General features: G+C 37.2%; 2 protein-coding genes and 1 long non-coding RNA gene across 4 annotated transcripts in view; 2 read left to right on the top strand and 1 right to left on the bottom strand.

Annotated features, from left to right (window-relative positions):
* Window positions 1-5,261, top strand: part of galnt2 (UDP-N-acetyl-alpha-D-galactosamine:polypeptide N-acetylgalactosaminyltransferase 2) — a 71,504-nt gene extending 66,243 nt beyond the window's left edge. Inside the window, exons 12-16 of one of the 2 annotated variants that reach the window (XM_052572370.1) lie at window positions 210-302; window positions 510-593; window positions 856-1,000; window positions 2,482-2,601; window positions 2,687-5,261. In XM_052572370.1, coding sequence (XP_052428330.1) covers window positions 210-302; window positions 510-593; window positions 856-1,000; window positions 2,482-2,601; window positions 2,687-2,842 — 598 coding nt within the window. In that variant the 3' untranslated portion in view covers window positions 2,843-5,261. The remainder of the gene's footprint in view (window positions 1-209; window positions 303-509; window positions 594-855; window positions 1,001-2,481; window positions 2,602-2,686) is intronic. The other variant, XM_052572371.1, reaches the window with a different exon arrangement.
* Window positions 5,262-5,672: 411 nt separating this feature from the next.
* pgbd5 (piggyBac transposable element derived 5) lies at window positions 5,673-21,825 on the bottom strand. The gene is made up of 7 exons (XM_052572894.1): window positions 21,129-21,825; window positions 16,072-16,502; window positions 12,968-13,102; window positions 11,857-12,037; window positions 10,099-10,296; window positions 8,252-8,357; window positions 5,673-8,161 (listed from the first exon to the last, which is right to left on the bottom strand). The coding sequence occupies exons 1-7, from the start codon at window positions 21,436-21,438 to the stop codon at window positions 7,966-7,968; spliced, it is 1,557 nt and encodes a 518-aa protein (XP_052428854.1). The 5' UTR covers window positions 21,439-21,825; the 3' UTR covers window positions 5,673-7,965.
* LOC127970362 (uncharacterized) lies at window positions 16,285-20,554 on the top strand. The gene is made up of 2 exons (XR_008156593.1): window positions 16,285-16,516; window positions 19,234-20,554. It is a non-coding gene; the product is annotated as an uncharacterized LOC127970362 (long non-coding RNA).
* Window positions 21,826-22,023: the final 198 nt, after the last annotated feature.

Below are 22,023 nucleotides of genomic sequence, written 5' to 3' on the forward strand. Positions count from 1 at the left end.
TGCAGCACTGCAGCTGGTGATAAGTGAGATGTTGAGATGCAGCTGAAATTGAATTATGAAGCACTCGGTATCTTGCTGCAGAAAGTCCATTAGTGTTGAAGTTAGATTCAGGAATCATGCAGTAGACATGTTATGGCCATTAGCAGAGCAACAGTATCTCTTCCTAAAATCTATAATTGACTCTCATGTGCTTGTGCTTGTCTTCATAGGAACACGAGGCGAGCGGCAGAGGTGTGGATGGATGATTTTAAGAACTTCTACTACGCTGCTGTGCCCTCAGCCCGTAATGTGCCCTATGGCAAGTAAGTGTGTATCTGTCTTGATTTACAAATATGGATAAGTTTGGAATGGAGTTGGACATTTAGTTTTCTTGAACATGAGAGCCTTGCTCACTGCCAAGGCCACGAGAGGCTAGTAATTTCAGACTCGGCTAGTCGAAGTTCTCGGTTTTGAAAGATTTAGACCTCCGAATGACATCCACATGACTGGCTTTCCCTCATTATTTCCAGCATTCAGAGCCGGCTGGAAATGAAGAAGAGGTTGGGCTGCAAACCGTTTAAGTGGTACCTGGAGAACGTCTATCCTGAGCTACGGTAAAATAGCAGTCGGAATACTTTGACTTTTTTTACAGCTGTTATTCTGTGCTCTGTGAAGTTTTGTGCATAGCTCTGTATGAGCTGTTTGATCAGATGGTTTTCTGTGCATCAATGATTGATTAAGTACAAACAGCCTTTAACGTTTTCATGTAATGTTTAAATGTGCAGGCAGTTTGAAGGTAAGTCGACAACCAGTCAATGCTGTTCCAAAGGTTGTGTAGTTGGTACCGAACTCGTTTCTGGTTTCTGTCATGTTTAGGGTCCCTGATCATCAGGACATAGCCTTTGGAGCACTGCAGCAGGGTCAGAACTGTCTGGACACACTGGGACACTTCGCTGACGGCGTGGTGGGGGTGTATGAGTGCCACAATGCAGGGGGCAATCAGGTACCAATCCGACCTCAGGTACTGATCAGTCTTATGTCAGGTGTGGCTGCAGAGCACTGGGTGATGGACTCGGCAGTGAGTTTGGGTTGGTTTAAATGGGCGATGCAGAGGTGAAAGGTGTATAAATTAGGGCCGCATGGGAGTTTCTGGATTACTTTTAACTGTGTTTATCATCACAGTGTGCACTCAGGTCTGATGGAATTAAATGGTTAATTACACTTATACATGTACAGTCAAACCAAAAATTATTCAGACACCAGATATGATTTTAGATGTGTATTTTTTTTTAAACTAGTGTGTGATATAGTTCATTTATGTAAGGACAGCAAAATAAAGTAAACTGTGGCATATTATACTCCAAAATGATTCATTCAGAGGACTACCAGTAACTAATTCTAAATTAAATTAAATTAAAACTAAATTATTCAGAAACTTTGACCTGACCATGTTTTGCTTAAGTGTTTTTCTTTAATTGCTAAATAACCCTTTAACATCCACAGACTGAACAAAATTAAGCATTTCTTGGTAATTGGTTGACTTAAATTGGCATGTTCTCATTGTGTACTTAATTTTAACAGCTGACAGCTATTCAGCCCAATTCATTACATACCTTTCAGTTATCAAGATTAATTTGTTTTGACAGTTTAACTTAATGTGAGAAATGCTGAAGGTGTCTGAATAGATTTTGGTTTGGCTGCATATACTTGTCTGTTTGAAAATGAAAAATAAACATAACTTATAACACATAATATAATATAATAGTGACTAGTTAAAATTACAAGTATAAAAAGTATAATGAAAATAATAATAATGTGTCTAGTTTTCTAATGGTAATATTGTGATACAAAAACAGAAAATTCTACAGAATATAATACTACAGAAAAATTAATACATTTTAATACAGCAAACTAATTAAGAAAAAGATTTATTAGCATGCTTTTGTTCTTTTTATTTTTTATTTTATTTGAATATATTAGCAAAATTGTTTATACATTTATTTGTACAAAAATACAGTGCAGCAGTAATATTGTGCAATGCTATTACATTTTAAAATAATTGTAATATACTTTAAAATGTAATTAATTGCTATGATGGCAAAGCTGAATTTTCAGCAGCAGTCTTCAGTTTAACATGATCCTTCAAAAATCATTCATTCTAATATTCATATTCATTGTGTGTATTACAAGTCAATTGTATTTTTAGATTAATATAAATGATACATTAATAACCTAGCTTTTATGTTAGTTTTACCATTTTATAAAAAAAAAAAATAATTTGACCTCTCAAAAACTGCATAATTCTAAAAGTATTAGCAGCATGCTTTTTTTTAGGTGGATTACAGCAACATATCACGTTACATAACATCTCAAAATTTCTTAAACTTAAAAATAGCAGCCCTTCACCAAGCCATTTTTTTCTGTTCAGTTAAGTTCCTGTGTAGATAAATGTGGGTGTATTTTCGGCAAATGCTCCCTGTTTACCATGTATCTCATGAACAGGAATGGGCCCTGACTAAAGACAAATCAGTCAAACACATGGACCTGTGCCTGACGGTGGTGGATCGCACCGCTGGCTCACAGATCAAACTGCAGGGCTGCAGGGAGAACGACAGCAGACAGGTGAGCATGCTGTGCTCAAAGCAGGGGTTTGGAGGAGGTTTTCATCATCATCATCATCATCATCATCATTGTGTTTCTATTGCAGAAATGGGAGCAGATTGACAACAACTCCAAACTGCGGCATGTGGGCAGCAATCTGTGCCTGGACAGCCGGAGCGCGCGGAGCGGTGGCCTGACGGTGGAAGTGTGCAGCCCGTCGCTCACCCAGCAGTGGAAGTTCACTCTCAACCTCCAGCCGTAGCTTGACACGTCGATCCCAGCCCTCCCCTTCTCGCCCTCGGACAGCCTGTGCTGGGCACGCACTCGCCCCTCAGAGATAATCGCTGCCCGGATACAGACTCGGGGCCGCCACGGTGCGGTCTGGTGGTCCTCGAGGGCCACGGGGCAATGAAAACACAAACAAGATGATGACTATTTCCATCTAACTATATACCTCACTGTTTCATCTGTTGTCCAGCTTTTGGAAAGTGAATCTTAAGTGTCTAAACTGTATCGAAACCATCTTTGGGATTTTATTTTCTTCGTTTTCTAATGCAAAGGATACATTTTTTTGTCTGTCTTAAATTTAGCCTTTTTTGGGTCTCGTTTTCTTGAATTCCAGCTCTTTGGTTTTTCTTTTTCTTTTTTCTTTTTTTTACAATGGACATCCATTGTTCTTTTTATTTTTCTAGTCGCGTTATCAATCTTGTTGAATGTAAATGACATTTTCATGGAGGCTCCCTTTCTGAGCTGGATTTTAGTTTGGGTTTGGTTTGTGGGCTCATGGGATTGAGGGCAGGACTCATTTGTTGTGCACACTGTCACAGACACACTTTGAGGAGGACAGCGGCAACCTCGTATTTTTCGTCTCTCGGGGGTCACTCAAAAAGAGCAGGGGGAAAAAAATCAAGAGTTTTTTTTTTTTTTTTTTATTAAATTGTCAATCTGTCATTTTGGGTTAAAGGTGCAATGTGTAAAGAATCCAGCCGTTTCCTGTAAGGGTCCCTGGTGTCTTCTGAAGGAGAACAGAGACATTGTAAGAGTGTGACTGCTGAATTCACATACTGTAGCACTGGCTGCTAACAAATCAGTATCTAAAACATGTCTTCAAACACAAACAAATGTCTCTCAGCCACATTTTTCACACTAATCATTTATTTCTTAATTCAGTGTAGCCTTTTTTTCTTCGCCAAGTGTTTTACGTAAAATAATCATGTTAAAAACATGATAACTCCAAGCAGAGGCTGATCTGAAGCTTTGCTCCTGCTTTCCTGGGATTCCAGCAACGATGGATGTGTATTACTCCTCATCTTCCAGGATTTCCTCTGACTTTGACATCGTAACTTGGCCGTTGGAAAAGCTTCTTTCCTGGATCTTGATCCTCAGCAGCCGTGGCCAAACATGGCACATTATATCTCTACTTGAGCTTTCTTCTTTTCATTGTTAAAAGTTACTGCCTTTGTTATCCATGATACTGTAAGGAAAATGTGAGTTGTTGTTTTTTTGTGTGTGTGTGACTGTTTCTAAGCAGCTTTCAAAGAAGTGTGCATTAGAAAAGCAGCTGAGATCACAATGGAGAAACGCAACACGGTTTTGTGTTTGTCCTTTCAATTAGCAATTGATTCATGCCCCTGAAATACTTTTTCACACCCAAACCTTGTGAATTATTGTGGTACTTTGGTTGATTTGAACAGAACTAGTGTTGCTGTAAATCCAACAAACATAGAAGCCTGTGATGTGTGAAACAAATCAGTTAATCCACCTGAATTTCATATTTAACACCGTAGCAGTTCTGACTAACTTATTCTAGACTAGGGATTCCAGACTAAATGAGACCCTGACTGGCTTTCGGTCAGCTCTCCTCATGTATCAGCAGGAAGTGTTGTGTTAATCTTAGTCTTGTATATGTTGGGTTTGTCTGCACCACTCTGTATTGTCCCATTAATAACAGTTCTTCATCAGTAAGTATGAAGACGGCAACAGAAACATGTGGATGACTCTCGAGTCTGGACCGAGATTGCGTAGCCTTTAGGAAGAAAACCAGTCCACCTACCTGTATTTTGTTGTCTGCGTTCTGTAAAATCATCAAGTTCCTGTATTCAGATGATTGTACTGGACGAGGAAAGCAGAGGTAGTTGTGGACTGCACTTTTGCCATGGTGAATCACGCCACCTTTCTCCAGTTTAAAAGGAGAAGCCAATGAAATGATGTAAAGTTTGGGCGTTTGAAAGAACTCGGCCAAATTCGGAGCAATACATGATGGCTAATCTTTGAATTGGATGAAATGTTTACATAGCGCAGTGTGCCAAAGTCATTTGCTGTTTGACTGAAACATGGAAACACACTTCTACTCCAGACTAGGGCGGTTTCATTTTTAGTAAATGAAGGACATGTGAACCCCACCTTTTTGTTTTGTCTCTTTGGTTTCCTTGAAAGCCAGTTTTAGGAAGATCTTGATGTTGCATTAAATGACGAAGGAAACCGCATGGGGTCAACAGTTGTAATAGTGTATATGTGTGTATATACAGGATGTATGTCCATGCATGTACATTTACACATTCAGCTGCAGTTATAGTGATCTGGTCAACTGTACAGCGCTTGTAATTGTTCATTGTTTTATAGATATTACAAAGGTTTGAATGATGGAAAATAATTAACTTAAATAAAAACAATTATATACATATGTAGTGTCCTAAGTGTTTTCACATATGGTGCATTAACAAAACTAAATAAATATTTTTGCATCAAAATATCATCTACAACTAGGACCCTTAGAATTTTTATATATATAAAACATTTCTATGTATATACTATATATGTGTGTGTGTATATATATATATATATATATATATATGACGCACATAAATATGTGTGTGTACATACTTTATAATATATATATATATATATATATGTATATATGTGTGTGTATATATATATATATATATATATATAAATAAACACACACACACACACAAACGATCCTATTCTCTTTCTTGACAAACGAGCATTGCCTTTTTGCATAGCATATCTTTTTTATGCTAGGAAATAGTGCAATGAATGTTGCAACAATGACTGTAGGGGAAAAAAGTATGTACTGTATAAACAACATTTATTAGTGTGCAAATTAGTGTAAACTCACATAGAGGCAGGGAGGTGAAGCACAGGTCAGTCTGATAACTGGACACAGAGTGAGATAACAGATACTCTCACATCCAGCTGAATCATTTCAACATTCACAGTGAGAAGACAAGTTGAGAACACCAAGCATTATTACAGCAAGACACGGCACATTCACTACATTCATACATGAAACAGATACATGGCCAACACCGGGTTCATGTTAGATTGAAAAGATATTAAAGAATTTGGTCTAGTAAATGAGATTATATAGCTGTCATAGCTGTGTTGTTATTAAAAGGACAGTTTATTTTCATCTGCTATCATGCCACATGAAGCTGGCCCTGAAGCATATCCTACAATGTGAGCGGCCAGTGCAAAAGCAAAAAACATTGCTTATTGGAAGGGTTTTATTCTAATGTTCTGCACCAGCAAGCGCTTTAATTAAAAGTCTCGGTCATGCCAACAATTTTCTGGCTTACAGAATATGTTCTTGGCAGAGATGTTCATAGCACCCAGTCCGATCTCCTACGTTATATTGCACTACAGTAGATGTTGTAGTTACAAAACCCTGAGGTCGCCCTAGATAAGGTCAAACACCTCTCTAACGCCATTACAGTTCACTGTCTGCCTGATTAAAATAATTCAACCATTCCCACTCAAGTGCAGCTTGAACCCAAAGGATGCTCTGAAAAACACAGATATACAATCTCTGCCATTTATATTAGATAAGCACATGTGGCAGTTATCGCCTGAAGTGTGTTTGTTAGTATACTGACTATGTAGAAAATATTACAATGAAGTGAAACCGAATGTTTGCAACATTCATGCCACTGATCAGAACACAAATAAACAATCATGTTTATGAGCACACCTATATAATACAACATTGCTTTTGTCTTGATTCAAAAGGTATAAAATATGGCAAATATATTGTTGTGAATAACTGCAGCTGACATTACAAAGTCGACTTTTGTACAGATTTGAATAGAGTGAATGTGAAGCTTTGAAAGGATGTTTTAAGTGATTTTCAGTGGTAAGCATCCTAATTGGTTTGTTAGTACAAAGAAAACCAGCAGGTGATGTCACAGGAAATAAGAAGCGTTTCTGTTAAATCTGTGACAGATTTACTCACAATAGTGCACCTGTCCCTTACAGTGGTCATGAATATAACACAGTGATACAGAGGGAGATGTTGGACTAAATATATTACCTGAGGGAAATGATTCTGCTTCGGTTCTTTGAATGGACGAATTATGCCACGAGCTGCGATTGTACCGTCATTACTACGGTTACAGTATAGCAACATGGAAAACTGATCTTGTGATAGATTCTGGAACAGTGAACGACCACATAAATCCGGCCACTTACAGGTGGACAGACATTCTAGTTAAAGTCTTATCATTTCATTCATTTTTTTTATTCTTTCGCAAGCACATCAATGCCCCTAGATAATCAATTGAAATTACACATAATAAAAATATATAAATAAATTATTAGAAATAATATTTACATTATTTTTGGTATACTACTGTATATCGGGCCTTTTCCTACTGTATATTCATCCTTATTTAGTTGACAAAACGATATGGATATTAATGAAAGGCAGACAGAGGAGTTAATGTTATGTTGAAATCTAATTTGGGATAATTAGACTTTTGCAAATCCTGACCGCTTCTTCCAGGTGCAAAAACGATTGGGAAAGCATAGTAGTTTTGCCACATATCACCAGTTTCGGTGTCTGTGTGGCATTATACATCATCTGCGTCACTAATGTTGCTGCCTTCAAAAAAAAAAAAAGTCAGAAAGACCATAAATATTAAGTGATATAAAATAGAAAAGAGCCCAGGTATTTGGGACAACATCTACGATGGTCTGTGATCTAAGGTGAGTATATACAGTATATTTATCAGTGCTGAATGTTGGATATGCTGCTCACAAACAGAGAATTCACAAAACATGTACCTCAGGGTTCAAAACTACGTCAACACTATTACTGAAAATCATTGCACATCTACAAAGGGCACGTTTTCGTGTTTCTCATGCAGCAAATGTTACAGTCACGTATGCACCACAGTCCTGTAGTATCAAATGGGGTCTTAAATGTGAGTTTAGATGGAAAACGTCCCTTTTTCAACCAAACTTGGCACACATTTGATTATGTCTATTATGTATAGGGTTTGTTTGTTCAGAATGACCCTGAAGTGCAGAATGCAAGTGTATTTGAGTATGTTAGTGTGAGAGGGTTAGAGACTGCATGTGGTTTCTTCACTGAGTGGGTGAGCAGTCGTCCATATCCAGAAGCTCCTTGACCAGCCTCTCGCCGAACTGCGCCCGGCTGTAGCGTTTGACGTGGTAGGCGTCTGACATCTTGTAAAGAATATAGGCATTGTTGATGGCGATGCTAATAGTCAGCCAAAACACCTGCTGCCAGGTCTTGTTAGGCTTGTGGAAAATGAAGTACCTAGTTGAGAAAAAATGAGCTGAGTAAACAAAACAAAACAAAATGCATGTGAAGGCTTGTTGTAAAATAGACTTAATTGGACAAACTCACTTGCTGTACTTGTCATCATATTTGCAGATGTAACTCAGGTGTGCAGCGAAGGCCTCCACAGCAAGGGGACATGGGATTTCTCCACTCTTCCTCTTAATGATCACCCCTAGGACAATCCAAGGCACAAATGTCAATCACAGTCAGCAGACAGATTCACCATCTGACAGTAAGGAAGGATTGTTCAGTTTTCGGCTGTACCTTAGCAACGAGATCTTCTGGTTTGTACCGAGTACAGTGAGTGGAGGAAACGAGACATCTATTGTAATAGTTCTGTATTTTAAACGCTCGCTAGATTTAAACATCTATTATTTATAATGTTTAGGGGTTATGATTCAGTGGAGCCAGCTAGTTAAAATAAACTGGGTACCGAGCCATTTTTCAAGCACAGTCGTCAGTAAAATTACAGGAATTCAAAAAAAGACTGTGATTGAACTGCTGTTGTACAATGAAATTTTTTTTTTTACCACAGATTTTTTGCAGCAAACAAATTTATTTTCACAGTGTCTTTGTGACATGATGTTTACCACACAAACAAACTAGTTTGGGGGCAGGTCAAATTGATTGTGCATGGCCGACGTAGGACATAGGTAGGAATTATGCAAATGTGTTATATAATGAGTGGGATTCAAATTACTGACGACTCGTTCTTTTGGGAAACAAAAACTTTATTTATCGTGCACTTTTGGCTTTACAAACCTGCAAGCTTCAAGTTTTTTTAACTTCCAAAAAAGGTTTTATCAAGTCAACATTTAAAATGTTTGCTAAAAATCAGAATTGCATTTCTTTTATATTTTAAGTTATTTTATTTCTACTTTTTTTATTACATTCACATTACAGTTTCTATATTCTGTAACCTCAGTTCAAAATAAAAGGCATTCTCTGTTAAATTTTTGGCACACATCCTCGGAAGGTTTCCGTGTAATCACTCATCATATAACCCATGCATCATCTTCAAAAATTTTCACACGAGTCACATGCAATTAAATTAGAATCAAAAACATGATGTCACTGAGACATAATGAGGAAGAAGTCCCAGTCATTAGATCTGTACCATTATGAACCCTCTGATATTGTCAGCGTACAATTAATCTGCTGCATTCAGTAATAATCTACTGCTCATTAGAGCACAGTCTACTGCCTTCCTCAGGAGTGTGTGTGGCGTGTAAATTACAATGCTAGCACTTTTTTGAATTTTTTTTAAATATTTTGAGTCCTAAGGTCTATGGGGAAAAGCAATGAAAGTATTTTTATAGACTGTGGACTTGCAAAATGTCTAAATGTTGAGGCTCAATACCGGTGGCAACTAAACCTGAGTTTTAGTTTAGGTTATGTATGGAACACTTGAGTTTTTAATGAAACTGTTTAGCCCGTTTAATCCAAAGCAACACATGCTCTCAAAGAGCAGCAGAAAAAGCTTTTACTATATAAACGGATTATTTCAGATTCCAGAGAATAAAATATAAATCGTAATTTAATCTCCCTTTTGCCTGACCTCATAAACCAGGAGCAATGTTATTTTTTTTTACCATATACATATAGCTATATATATCTTCTTAGAATGTGAAGTGCTTTGAACACTTAATGCATATATTTGCTTTCTGACTGGATTGTAATAGAAAGAGAAAAAGAGACTTTTTTAATATAATTAATAAGAAGTTTTTAATATAATGATAAAATATATAATGACGCACCTCAATGCTTTATATCTCTCTATAATGAAAATGCTTACTATCAGTGCTGATATTTCATTTGAAGCTGCTGTAAGAATGGATCAAAGCTTATCAAAAAAAAAAAAAAAAGTGAAGACCAATTCTAGGTACTACGATGAGACTTTTTTATTTCTTTACCTTCTTTAGTGGGAGAGTAGGCATTGGTGAGGAACCTGAAGTTGCCTTTGTTGTACCAGTTGATTATGGACATATTGCCTCTCATCCTAATGTGAGACTGGCCACGTTGCTGTGGAGCCTCGGTATTGATCAGCATAGACTGAGGAAGACCTGTGCAATCACTCTTCCTTGTGCTCAGCAACCCGCAGCAGTAGATGCCTGCAGGAGAAGGAACATATTACAGAAAAAAATCATTAGAATAATCCATCTCTGGAGCTGGCTGAGAATTAATATTAAGGCTGAGCATTCAGTGTTCACATTTGACTGCTGATGGGATGAATAGACCCCTGTGTGTGTGTGTGTGTGTGTGTGTGTGTGTGTGTGTGTGTGTGTGTGTGTGATCTATAAAGCTGTGAGCAGATGTCTTGTCCACAGCACTGCCAGATGCTGCAGATGATCTGAACATGGCCAACAAATCTGATATGAGATCGGAGATATGATGATTATTCATCCTGCCTGCATGGGAAAGGGGCTCGACTAATCTTTTCTTTAAGATTTCCATCTCCATCCTTTATACTTATGCAATGAACAAAGTGCTGTCAAATGTTCTTAAAACTTGAAATAAATAAAAATAAAATAAAAATGAATAATAACTATATAGACATAACTAGAAAAAGTAGCTAACTATACTGGGACTTTTTTAAACTGTATATATTTGTATGAAATCAAATGTATTTGTACAGAGAATAATTATATGAAGATAGCATTCAAATAGATAGGATAATTATGCTAAATAACAATGATAACATTAGAGTAGATAAGGTCTAACCACTTGGCTACAAAGAAAAAAAGATGTAAAAACCATCAAAATCACTGCTTTACATGAACTCTCTTTCTCTGAACAAAGCAGTTCACTGAACTGGACATATGTTGTTCAGCCGAGTGATATTTCCTGTTTGCTCTTGGTATGAATAATAGACCATTTGTCAGCAATTTGTTGTGCTGTTTTGCTCAAGCATTCGAGCTCGTTTGTTATTCAGCATTTGGGTTTGTAATGATGAACCGCTCTGCTAGATTCAGCTCAGAGAAGGATTCATTGGACTTATTCAAATCAAACAACTTTTCACTTATAGCGTTCACCAAAAGAACAGACGCATAATAGTATTTCTTCCCTCATAACAGTAATATGTTTATTAATCAGACATGTTGTATGATGTTTGACAATTCTGCAGAAAGAACTTGCAATCGTGATATAAAAAAAGAACGTTTTACAATGTTAAGTTTGAAAAAAGTAATGTAACAGCTGAGCTACCGTCACGCTCTTAAAAAGTCACTACTTGTAGTTAATTGCTCTCTAAATCCTACAGAACAGTACTGTATGAAGCCGAGTCATGAATTCTATATGACATTCAAGACTTATTTCTCTAATTCTGTAAAAGAGTCTGAGAGAAAGAGAAGCTGGCCACCAGTCTAATCCACTCTAGCTGTGTTAACATTCATTCCTTGCTGCCCAGCTGGAGCCTTTCAAGTAATCTTTGAGTATGAAACACACGTTTGCTGTGAGAACTCAAGGTCAACTTCCTCTCACTCTCTCCATTTATTCCTTGCCACAGGATGCTGTCACCGTGTAATTAAAAACTGCAGGGGATGAGGAACATCAGATGGAGAGAAGATTAAAGAGAAGGGGAAAAAAAGAAGCAAAGCCAAGGCAGAATTCACTGAGAGAAGTAGAGCAGATAAGGATGCAAGGAACTGACAGACGTGAGTTACAGCACCTACCCTGTTTCTCAAATTCCTGAAACAAGTTTAGACTTGTGATGCTTGGGCCAGTGAAGATGATTGCATTACGGCCAGCCAGATTCTGGCAGAGCTGCTTGGCCACCAGACTGTGAAGCTGGGGTTTATTTTTCAGCGTGTCCAAACCATCTGGACCTGGACCCTCCTTTAGATGGACATAGATCTGGTGAGCAAGAAACACAGTGTCTCGAACATTAGATCAAAACTGACATTATTTACTTTCCATTAAGAAATTAATTATTTACATGTCACATTTTGGATAATATGGTGAATGATTTGGCATTCTTCAGTTCTAATCAGTCTAATCTTTTTCTTAAATATACTTCAAAATGTAATCTTATTTCAATGTTTTGAGGTGAGCATGATTTTTTTTAAGGCAAAGATGCATTAAATAAATCAAAAGTACCAGTAAAAACATTTATAATTTTACAAAAGATTTCTATTTCAAATAAATGCTGTTATTTAGATTTTTTTTTTTATCCATCAAAGTAATAATGGAAAAAAAGCCTAAAAAAAAGCTAATAATAGTAAAGATGTTTCTTGAGCAGCAAATCTGCATATTAGAATCATTTCTGAAGGATCATGTGACACTGAAGACTGGAGTAATGTCTTTAAATTGTAATATTATTTCACAATCTTACTTTATTTTACTGTATTTTGATCACATAGCCTAGACGTATTTCAAAAACATAAAAAAAATCTTACAGACCCTAGATTTTGAATGGTATTGTACACCAGAAATCCTGAAATAAGGACAATGCATTCTGTTGTCTAGTTGGCTCCCTCCCTGGGCACAAAGCAGTTATTTTCTCTAACAGACAAAGACCAAGAGAAGAGTGCAATTACGTTAAGTGGTCGGGGTTTCTTTTTCTTTGTTGACTCTATAAATTATCTTTTATTGATTCCATCTGGTAATGTGCTTCTCTGAAGTCTAATTTATTTGCGTCAACAAATAGCAGAGAATTGTGTAAAACTGCTTTGTTTGTGGCAACAGAGTAACTAAATATTTTTTTCTCATTGGAAAGAATGTAATGTAACATTTTGAGGCATATGATAAATTTTTGGGTGATGTCTTCCTGCGCTGTGCACTCACCTGGCAGATGAAGCCAGTGGAGCTGCACTGTCGCACCCACAGGCTGAACTTTCTCTTCTTCCTCTTGCGCAGCTCCCTCTCTGTACATGTGCTAATGAACACGGGGTCCTCATCAATCAAGGGCTCATGGAGGACCTGAGGGAAAGCAGCAAGTCTCATCTGAAAACTGATAACACTTCAAACGCATCATTTGTGACCCTGGAGCACAAAAACAGTCTTTAGTCGCTGGGGTATATCTGTAGCAATAGTCAAAAATACATTGTATGGGTCAAAATGATACATTTTTCTTTTATGCCAAACATCATTAGAATATAAACTAAAGATCATGTTCGATGAAGATATTTTGTACATTTCCTACTGTAAATATCAAAACTTCATTTTTGATTAGAAATATGCGTTGCTCAGAATTCATTTGGACAACTTTATAAGCGATTTTCTCCATATTTGGATTTTTTGCACCCTCAGATTCCAGATATTCTAATAGTTGTATCTCGGCCAAATATTGTCAGATCCTAACAAACCATACATCAATGGAAATCTTATTTATTCAGCTTCCAGATGATTTATAAATCTCAATTTGGAAAAATTTACACTTAAGACTGGTTTTGTGATCCCAGGACACATTTGTCAATGCAAAGTTGCTTTTCAAGCTTTTTATGTTCCCTGCTGGAGATGCACGCTGAAAACCTGACGAAGATCCTGAAACAAGATGTTGGCTTGTCAAGTCAGGTATGATAGATCTGTTAAAACTAACCAGCTACATTCCCTATAGATATCATAATAAGCAGTGTTTGACTCCGTAAAGCCTCTGTCAGAGCTGAAGTAGTTAAACGGGGCATGTGTGGCTGTGCTGAATGCCTTATTGTTTGCCAATAGCGGATAAGAACCAAACCCACACTGTGGCAGTCAAAGATAGCACACATTATCAAGGTGATATAACCATGGCACTAGGAGAGCGGAGAGATGCAGAAGGTGCTTATTTTACTCATGGCAGGAGAGTTATTGAGGAGTGTCTCTGAGATTGGTCACACAAGGCCTCATTAAACACAAAACACAAAAGAAGTTGATTCAGTTGGTAGAAATTCCCAGCTAAAATGCAGCTTAATGACAAGCATAAAAGGATAGTTCACCAACAGGCTTTGCTAACCCTCATGATGCTGGCTACTTAAATGAGGATACTTAATTTTCATTTTTTTGAGGAAACTATCCCTTTAATATGAATAAGTTGTAAATGTAGAAGACGACAACCTACCATTTCATGGCAGATTATTAATTTTACTAGAAGTACTAAAAGGACCTAAAAATATCTGGAAAGCACTTCAGTAGGAACAGAAATGAATGGGGATTTCAAAGGGCAGGAGTTCAAAGGCCCTTAATTAGCACCAAATCGTCAGCACAAGAGGAGAATTAATTTTCTTAAAGGAAATTTTTATTTGATTTAATTTGCCTAGCTAACTGTTTACTGTATGTTACACTTTGCCTCATATTAAATTACACAATCAATCAATCAATTATTATTTGTAGCCTATGTTCTAGTGTATTCTCATTCTAAGGGGGAAATACACCAAAAGCTGGGCACTAAAAGAAATCCCTGATGGCTGTTTAAAAGACGAATGTGCTGCGATGCATTATACCCTGTGAATTATTTATACTGCTTGAGAAACAATGTCTTGAGTCAGGAAGTGCAAATCATTTATTCTAATTGCATTTCAGGGCTTTAATTTGACCAAACGTAATAACTGTGTTTCACTTTTGCTGAATAACGAACTGCTTAGATTCTAGCCCATATTTCAAGATTACTTCTCACAGCTCAGTTTCAATGTTGTGTCCCCTGTCTGAAAGCAGAAGCGCAGATCAGTGAATGCAAACTCATTTTCCAAATGAAGAGAGAGAAAAAAAAAACAGAACCAATGTAGGAGGGTGTTGAAATGGCTTACTTGGCACAGCTGTGCTCATTTAGAAGTCTTCTTGTCATTTAGCAGTAAACTCCTCGATGTTAGCCTGACATTTGAATGAGCGCATGATTATTGTTATTTCATCTAACAGAAGATTACATAGTGTTCCTGTGGCTCAGTGGCTCAGTGGTAGAGCATTGCATTTGCAGCGCAAAAGGTTGTGGGTTCAATTCCCAGGGAAAACACATGCTGGTAAAAAAATTATAGCTTGAATGCACTGTAAGTCGCTTTGGATAAAAGCGTCTGCTAAATGTAAATATATGATCAAAGTGAAATTTGGGGGTATAGGATTAACAGAATTTGCAAATACTGTCTATATGCTTACAGCACTTTGAATCAGATATCATGTTTATCTGACTTCATGTTTCTCATATTTATTTACAGCAATTTTGATTTGTTAATTTGATATGTTAACGTAGTACAGTCTTTTTTTAAATGTATGCATTTAATGTGTCACAAGAATGTGATGTCAGCTTGTCTTCAGTTAGAAGCTTTTCTCTAAATTAATTTAAATTAGTTTAAGTAATTCGTATATGCATCCTGTTTAAAAGTCTGGGATCAATCAGATTTTTTTTGTTTCTGAAATAAGTCTGTAATGCCAACCAAGGCAGAATTTACTTGATCAAAGAAAAGAAAAAAAAGGGGGAAAAAATACAGTTTAAAACAATTTTAGCAGCCCAAAACTTTAAAAATAATTTCAGTCATGTCCTTTATTAAATCAATAAATCTATAATTTATCAATAATTTAATTAAATATTTATTCATATTTATTGACTTAAAATTGTTTTAAGATCCAATCCAGACACAAAATAAAACTCAGCTGGATACATGAAGAACCAAAACCTGGAGGACTTAAAGGAGTACACAGAATAAAGGTCAACATGTTGACTTCTGAGCTTATGAATAACTCAAAATGTCTTTAAGGGCCTGAGGCATTCATGTATTTAACAGAAGTGTTTCAGAACATATTTTACTAGTTTGATTTCAGTCCATGTATTTTACTATTTAGGATTCAAAATACAACTGAGCATTGCATTTAGCAGCTCTGAAATGTGGAATAAATAAAAACAAAATCCCTCAACCCTCTCAATGGCACCATAAAGCTCATAACCTGAAATGATTTCTACACTGAAACACTCCGATCTTTACCTGTGTCTGTGAGGGCCTGAAGGACGAGGCAAAGCTCTGCTTGAGAGAGTCCAGGAAGGGCTGGATCTTATAGAGGCCCTGACTGCCACCATGACTGGAGCGGAAGGCTACGACGTGGAAGTACTTGAGGATCTTCTCGAACCGTGCCTGGCTCATCTTGAGCGCGATGCTGCGGTTACTGAAGAATCCGCTGCTCCAGATGCTCAGCACTGACTCGCAGCGATTCACGCCAGTAGAAGTAACGTAGCCCAGAAAGGCCTTCATCTCAGCCAGCGTCACATTGGTCCATCCTTCATCGCTGCCAAAGCGTTCCTGGTACTTCTTGGCATACATGTTGGTCTGGGTCACCATGTTCTGAATGACGTTGTCAGGGACAAACAGCTGGAAGAAGTCCATTGCCGTGGCAGTGGCTGGCATTTTCTGTGTCGGACCTGCAAAATAAAAGGTAAGTTTAACTGAATAATATTTGAATTCTTAACTTCTTATCTAGCCAGGGATGATTTTACCAGACTGTTGCTTTGATGATTGCAGATAATAATGCAATTATGATCCAAAATGCTGGTTATTTTGAATAAAAAAGGATGAAAATCTCTAAAATAAATCCAATGGAGAAGCATAATAAGTGATTTTAACTATGCATGTTTATTGTAAAACAATGAGTCGCTGATTTACAACAGAGCTAGGAATCTTTTAATAAAAACTATTTTAGGTCAGTATTTCAGTGCTTACGATTATGAATGTTAAGAAAAGCTTGTTTTTGGATAAAATAATAATAATAATGTGACTTTTTAATCACACAATTCAGACTTTTTCTGGCAATTCTTTGATTATATTTTACAATCTCAAGAGAGAGAAGTCAAAATTTCAAGATATTAAGAGATTCTAGTTATTTTTGTCAATAAAATAAAAAACTTTTGTGTTCAACAGAAGAAAGTAAGTCATACAGGCTTGGAACAACATGCAAATTATTACATAATGTTAATTTTGGAGTGAACTATCCCTTTAGATGTTCAACTGTACATCCAGCACCCAGCCTTTAAAGTTAACGACATTCATCAGGACACTTATCACAATCTACCTAATAGGGAGCATTCAGTAACAACTAATGAGCGTATGGTACATGAACACTAAGATTATCAGCTAATGACAAAAAGTTGTAGAAAGTGGCTGAAAAAAAGCTGAATTTGTTCCCTTATTATCTTTTACTCCGCTTCCACTAATGGACATTTCGTCCATCCAAGCCGCCCACACATAAATGGAGCAAACAGCTAAGAAGGAAAATGTTGGGGTCTTAGTCTAACTTAAGCTCTTTACGGCAGATGGGTTCCATGGTAAATTAATTTACACTGTGAAATAACTACATTTACAGTGTTCCTTAGTGTGAAAGTGTATTGATCTTAAATGATCTAAACTCACCCTTATACTGTATTGCACACTGGGATATCTGATATGTTGCAAACACCCATAAATAAGACAAAAATAAAAGTATGCTGCCCTTACAGTATGTGGCTATATATTATACATTTTTAAAATTTATTTATAGTTTTTTTTTTTTTTTTTTGTGACAGAAACCCCAAAGCGCAGTACTGGCCAGCAACATCTTAACGTATCCATAACAGCTGCTATTCAACCAGTAGCTCATCTCCCATTATAGCTCTGAAGAAGCTTGTAAAGCAAATGCAAATATTCCTCCAGGATAAAGTCCATTGTACAGTGTATTATGCTCATTCATCTGTGCCTTTTTGTATAAACTACTTACCAAACACAAAAGAGGATCAGTAAGAGAGAGAGAAAACATATCAAGAAAAATATCACAAAGTTGCTGATTATATAAACATTTTGCCCAGTATGCTAAAAATAGGAAGTTGACACAATGCATTCACGGACTTATAATTTGTATGAGTCTACAAGCTAAACTGTTAGGTATTGTAACTGGTCATTATTATCCTTTTGCATTATTTTTTTTACTACTTGATTAAATGGTCCTGCTGTGTAACTGTTTTTTTCTTTCTTTCTTTCTTTTTTTGTTACAATTTTTTTTTAAATATTGCATGCATAATTATTATAAAGAATTTGAATCAAAAGTCAGACATTCAAGTTCCCAACATTATGTCAAGGTATATACACAAAATATATAGGCCTATACGTATATGTATTTTTTATATATTTTTTTTAAATATTCTTTAATTTCATGCTGGTCTCAGATAAAAATAGTATATTATTAACTTGATATAGCAAGCAGTTATTTGTTCGTATCTGGTTTAAAATCTGTTATGATATTAAATCAAAGTGTTATGTAATAAAGTATGACTCTGTAGCTTAATCCAGATAATGGCCATATCACTTCTAAAATGTGAGAAGTCAACATACCAATGTACAGTACTGATGTATTTTATTTCAAACTATTTTATTTGAAGAAGAAACTAATTAAAGTATAAAACAAATATGGTTTAAGTCCTCTTTTTAGATTAATGTTTAAAGCGCACCAGCTGTATTTTCTATAATAGCTGTGATCAAAAAGCTTTTCTTTCCACACCCAGTAGTTCTGTAGAACATCAAAATGTATTTATTTATCTCTGTGTCTACAGTCAGTCTTCCAGGAGAACAGCTGCTGGTGTGCCACATAGTTTCCTAGATTAATTATTGAGAAGAAGAACCAGCAGTCCCTGTACCTTTTCTACACCTCCTTTGTACAAATAAGAAAGCTGATATAAATCGATCATATTCTTTTAGATCTCACAGCAGGTGCAGAATCACACCATATGGCCCTCAAACAGTCCAAGCTATGTGTCTCAGTTTAACTATCATGTCCCAGAACTGTTGGGTTTGACAAAGATCTGTTGAAGACGAAATAAAGGATAGCATATAGCTCTTTATTGTGCTTTGGTTCATATTTCTATAATTCTACATATTACTTGAGATATGTTAGAAGACATGCTTTAACATAAAGTCTAAAGGATGCCAAGTGCGTTATGTTGACCTAAATAATATAGACCTTATATAAGCATCACAGTCTGGCTAGAGTGTTGCCTTATACAAACAGTACTGACAGCTCTCTCTGATGAAGCATTGTTTGTCAGTATCCACAAGAGTTACATCTTATTAAATGATCCATGACATGAAATGCAACATGTCATACATCTTTCATGCATCATTTTGCAGCTTGTGCCAAAGCAAAGGCAGCAACCAGATGGCCAGTTTTCCCCCCATGGTGACAGACAGAACTTTCTGAGCAACCACGATGGAAAGATCTGTCATTTATCAACAGCACGGCATCTACTCAATTTGGAAATCGTTCAAACCAAAACAACAAAATATTATGCACAGATTGGGATACTTTCTTCTAAGACATTATCATGGCATTCTAAGGCATTTCTCAGTATGTTTTGGTCCATTAAATACCATTACTTTATTCCCCATATTTGTGCAATGAAAGCTCTTTATATGACTTTTAAAAACAGACTCAAACATTTGTCATTTAAAGATGCTCTTGGGTCACTTTGACTTGATTGAAATGAAGCATGAAATTAGTAACAGTCTATTGATCTACATGTCAAGCGGCCAGGTTCTGTACAGTTAGTGATGCCAACGAGTCTCTTCACTCCTGTTTATGATAATATTTAGACTGCCATTAAATGCCATTTAGAGAACATATAATAAAATAGCATACAACTCTCGTCTCAACCATCTTTGCCAGAAAAACAAAAACAACATTTTGTTATTAATGCAGAAATTATTCACTGTACATTATGTAATCCAAAGCATTTGCAAATCTGCCTGGCATTAGCACATGATTATCTCTATCTAGGTTTCGGAGAGAATTATAGACCTTCAATATTGTGTGGCTGAAATCGAAAAAGAGACCTTCTCTTTCTCTCTCAAATTCATTCATTACAAGAGTTTATATTCAGGTTATTTCACAATATATCTTGTTTTATATATTTAGTTCAACTCCGTCAAACTCCAGTCATGAATCATTTCATTTCATATTACTTAATTTCAAGGTAAGAGAATATAGAAAACCATTCACTTAATACTTTGTGAGACATGGAAAATTGATTACAACGCTGGCATCACAATTGGCAGAGGATCCATTGGTGAGCAGGTGATATAATGCTAAATTCCTGTCCCGACACATGCACATCATCTTTAACTGTTAAGTGAATAAACCATTAAGCAGCATACCACAAGTATTTGACTGGCAAGCATCTTTATAGTGATAAGTCATGCAAAATTTACCAGGTGAACTGAGATCATAAAAATGACTAAATAAGTGTTTGTCTATGGAATAAATGTCGAGATAGTCAGTCAGTCGTGAGCTTGGATAAAATGTGGTGACAGTTTGCATGAAAGGCAAAATCCTTTAAAAATGAGATTAAGCCACCTACAGTGACAGTGAATTGAATACTTATTCAAACTGGTGACTGCATGACATGAATGTTAAGGATTTCATCCTACAATAAACTACTGGGTCTGACTTGTGCATGATTTATTTTACTTTGTCCTTATTCTCATAAGTCTTTACTTATTTGTTCTCTCTGATGGCCTCTTGCTGAATATGTTCATAGTACATCACTTGATAAGAAAGCATTTACACAAAGTCTAAATCTCCTCTAAATGCTGCCATCTTACAATTTTAAAGTGTGAATTTCTCAGAAATGAGAGCCTCGTCTCATCAGCCAATGCAAATGACCCTCTGAAACAGAGCTAATCATAATCATAATCATAATCACAGCTGCTCTGAGTCTGGAACTGGAAGCATCCTCAACTGCACTGAAACCCTAAAATTTGGCCTGCAATCTCAGTTCCCATTTTCTCTTCCCTTGGTTATGTGCAGGATTTCAAAGAGCCAGTTGATAATAATCACCCCTGATCCATATTTGAAGGAACTGTGTCATCTGTTGGAGCCATCTGATGAGCGAGATCAAAGTAAACCAATGTAGTCATCAAAGAGTCCCATCTGTGAGCTTAACTACTCGTTGAGCATGCAGGCCTCTCAAGCATGATGAAGCTGCATTGCATTTACACGACGATCGCTCTTCATTAAACCAACTTACCATGCGTGTCCTGAAAGTGGGGCACGCTGAGGTCCTGTAACGAGTCGCTCCAGCCCTCCTCCTGCGCCTGGCCGTTGGAGACGGATCCGGGGGGACCGCAGCTCTGACTCCTCGCTTCACCTGCTCCGGCATCGTCCGGATTCGTCTCCGGGTAGTTATCCGAATTGGAGTCTCCCGTTGTACTGTAAAAGGGGTTTTCGCTGCTGTCGTCTCCCGACTCCCCGAATACATCGTCGGAAATCTGCAGGCTCTCGTAGCGAGATCGCGCTTCCTCGAGGAGCGACAGTCCCCTCCTTCCACAGTCCGCCATCGTTTCTCAGTCCCGACGTAGAGCTGCTGCACCCGGTGAGATTCCGCATGCAAATGACCTCCTTAAAAGCGCCGAATCCGGCATGCAGTCAGCTTCACTGAGCCCCTCTGCGTCGCGGTCCTCAGAGAGAGATGCTGCGGGCGCGGGTCTCAGAAGCGGCGTGGAAATAAAGCTGAACGCCGAGGGAGCTGTCCGTCCTTTCTGGTGCTGAATTACCCCCAGTCCTGCGAGCTAAACCCGACTGAACCCCACAGCTGACCGCCCCATAGACGTTCTGTGCATCCGGGTTGGGCGGGCTCCCCTTTCTGTGGAGGATGACTGAATGAATCGCTTCCTTGGAAATCACCTGACTCGGTCTCACTGCACTGTCCAATGGGATTGGCCTCTGAATGATGTTAGAGACACGATTTATATTTGCTGTGCCAGTGTTAGAATGCCTTGTGGACAGTGTTGGGGATCTACAAAATGTTACTGTAATTTGTTACAGTTATTGAGAAAAACGTATAGCCTAATTTAATAGTTGCTTATGTAAATGTTAACGGTTACAAAAGGAGTTATCCTACATCTGAATATAAAACATACGCA

Source organism: Carassius gibelio, chromosome B13 (assembly GCF_023724105.1).
Source record: "Carassius gibelio isolate Cgi1373 ecotype wild population from Czech Republic chromosome B13, carGib1.2-hapl.c, whole genome shotgun sequence".
NCBI lineage: Eukaryota > Metazoa > Chordata > Actinopteri > Cypriniformes > Cyprinidae > Carassius > Carassius gibelio.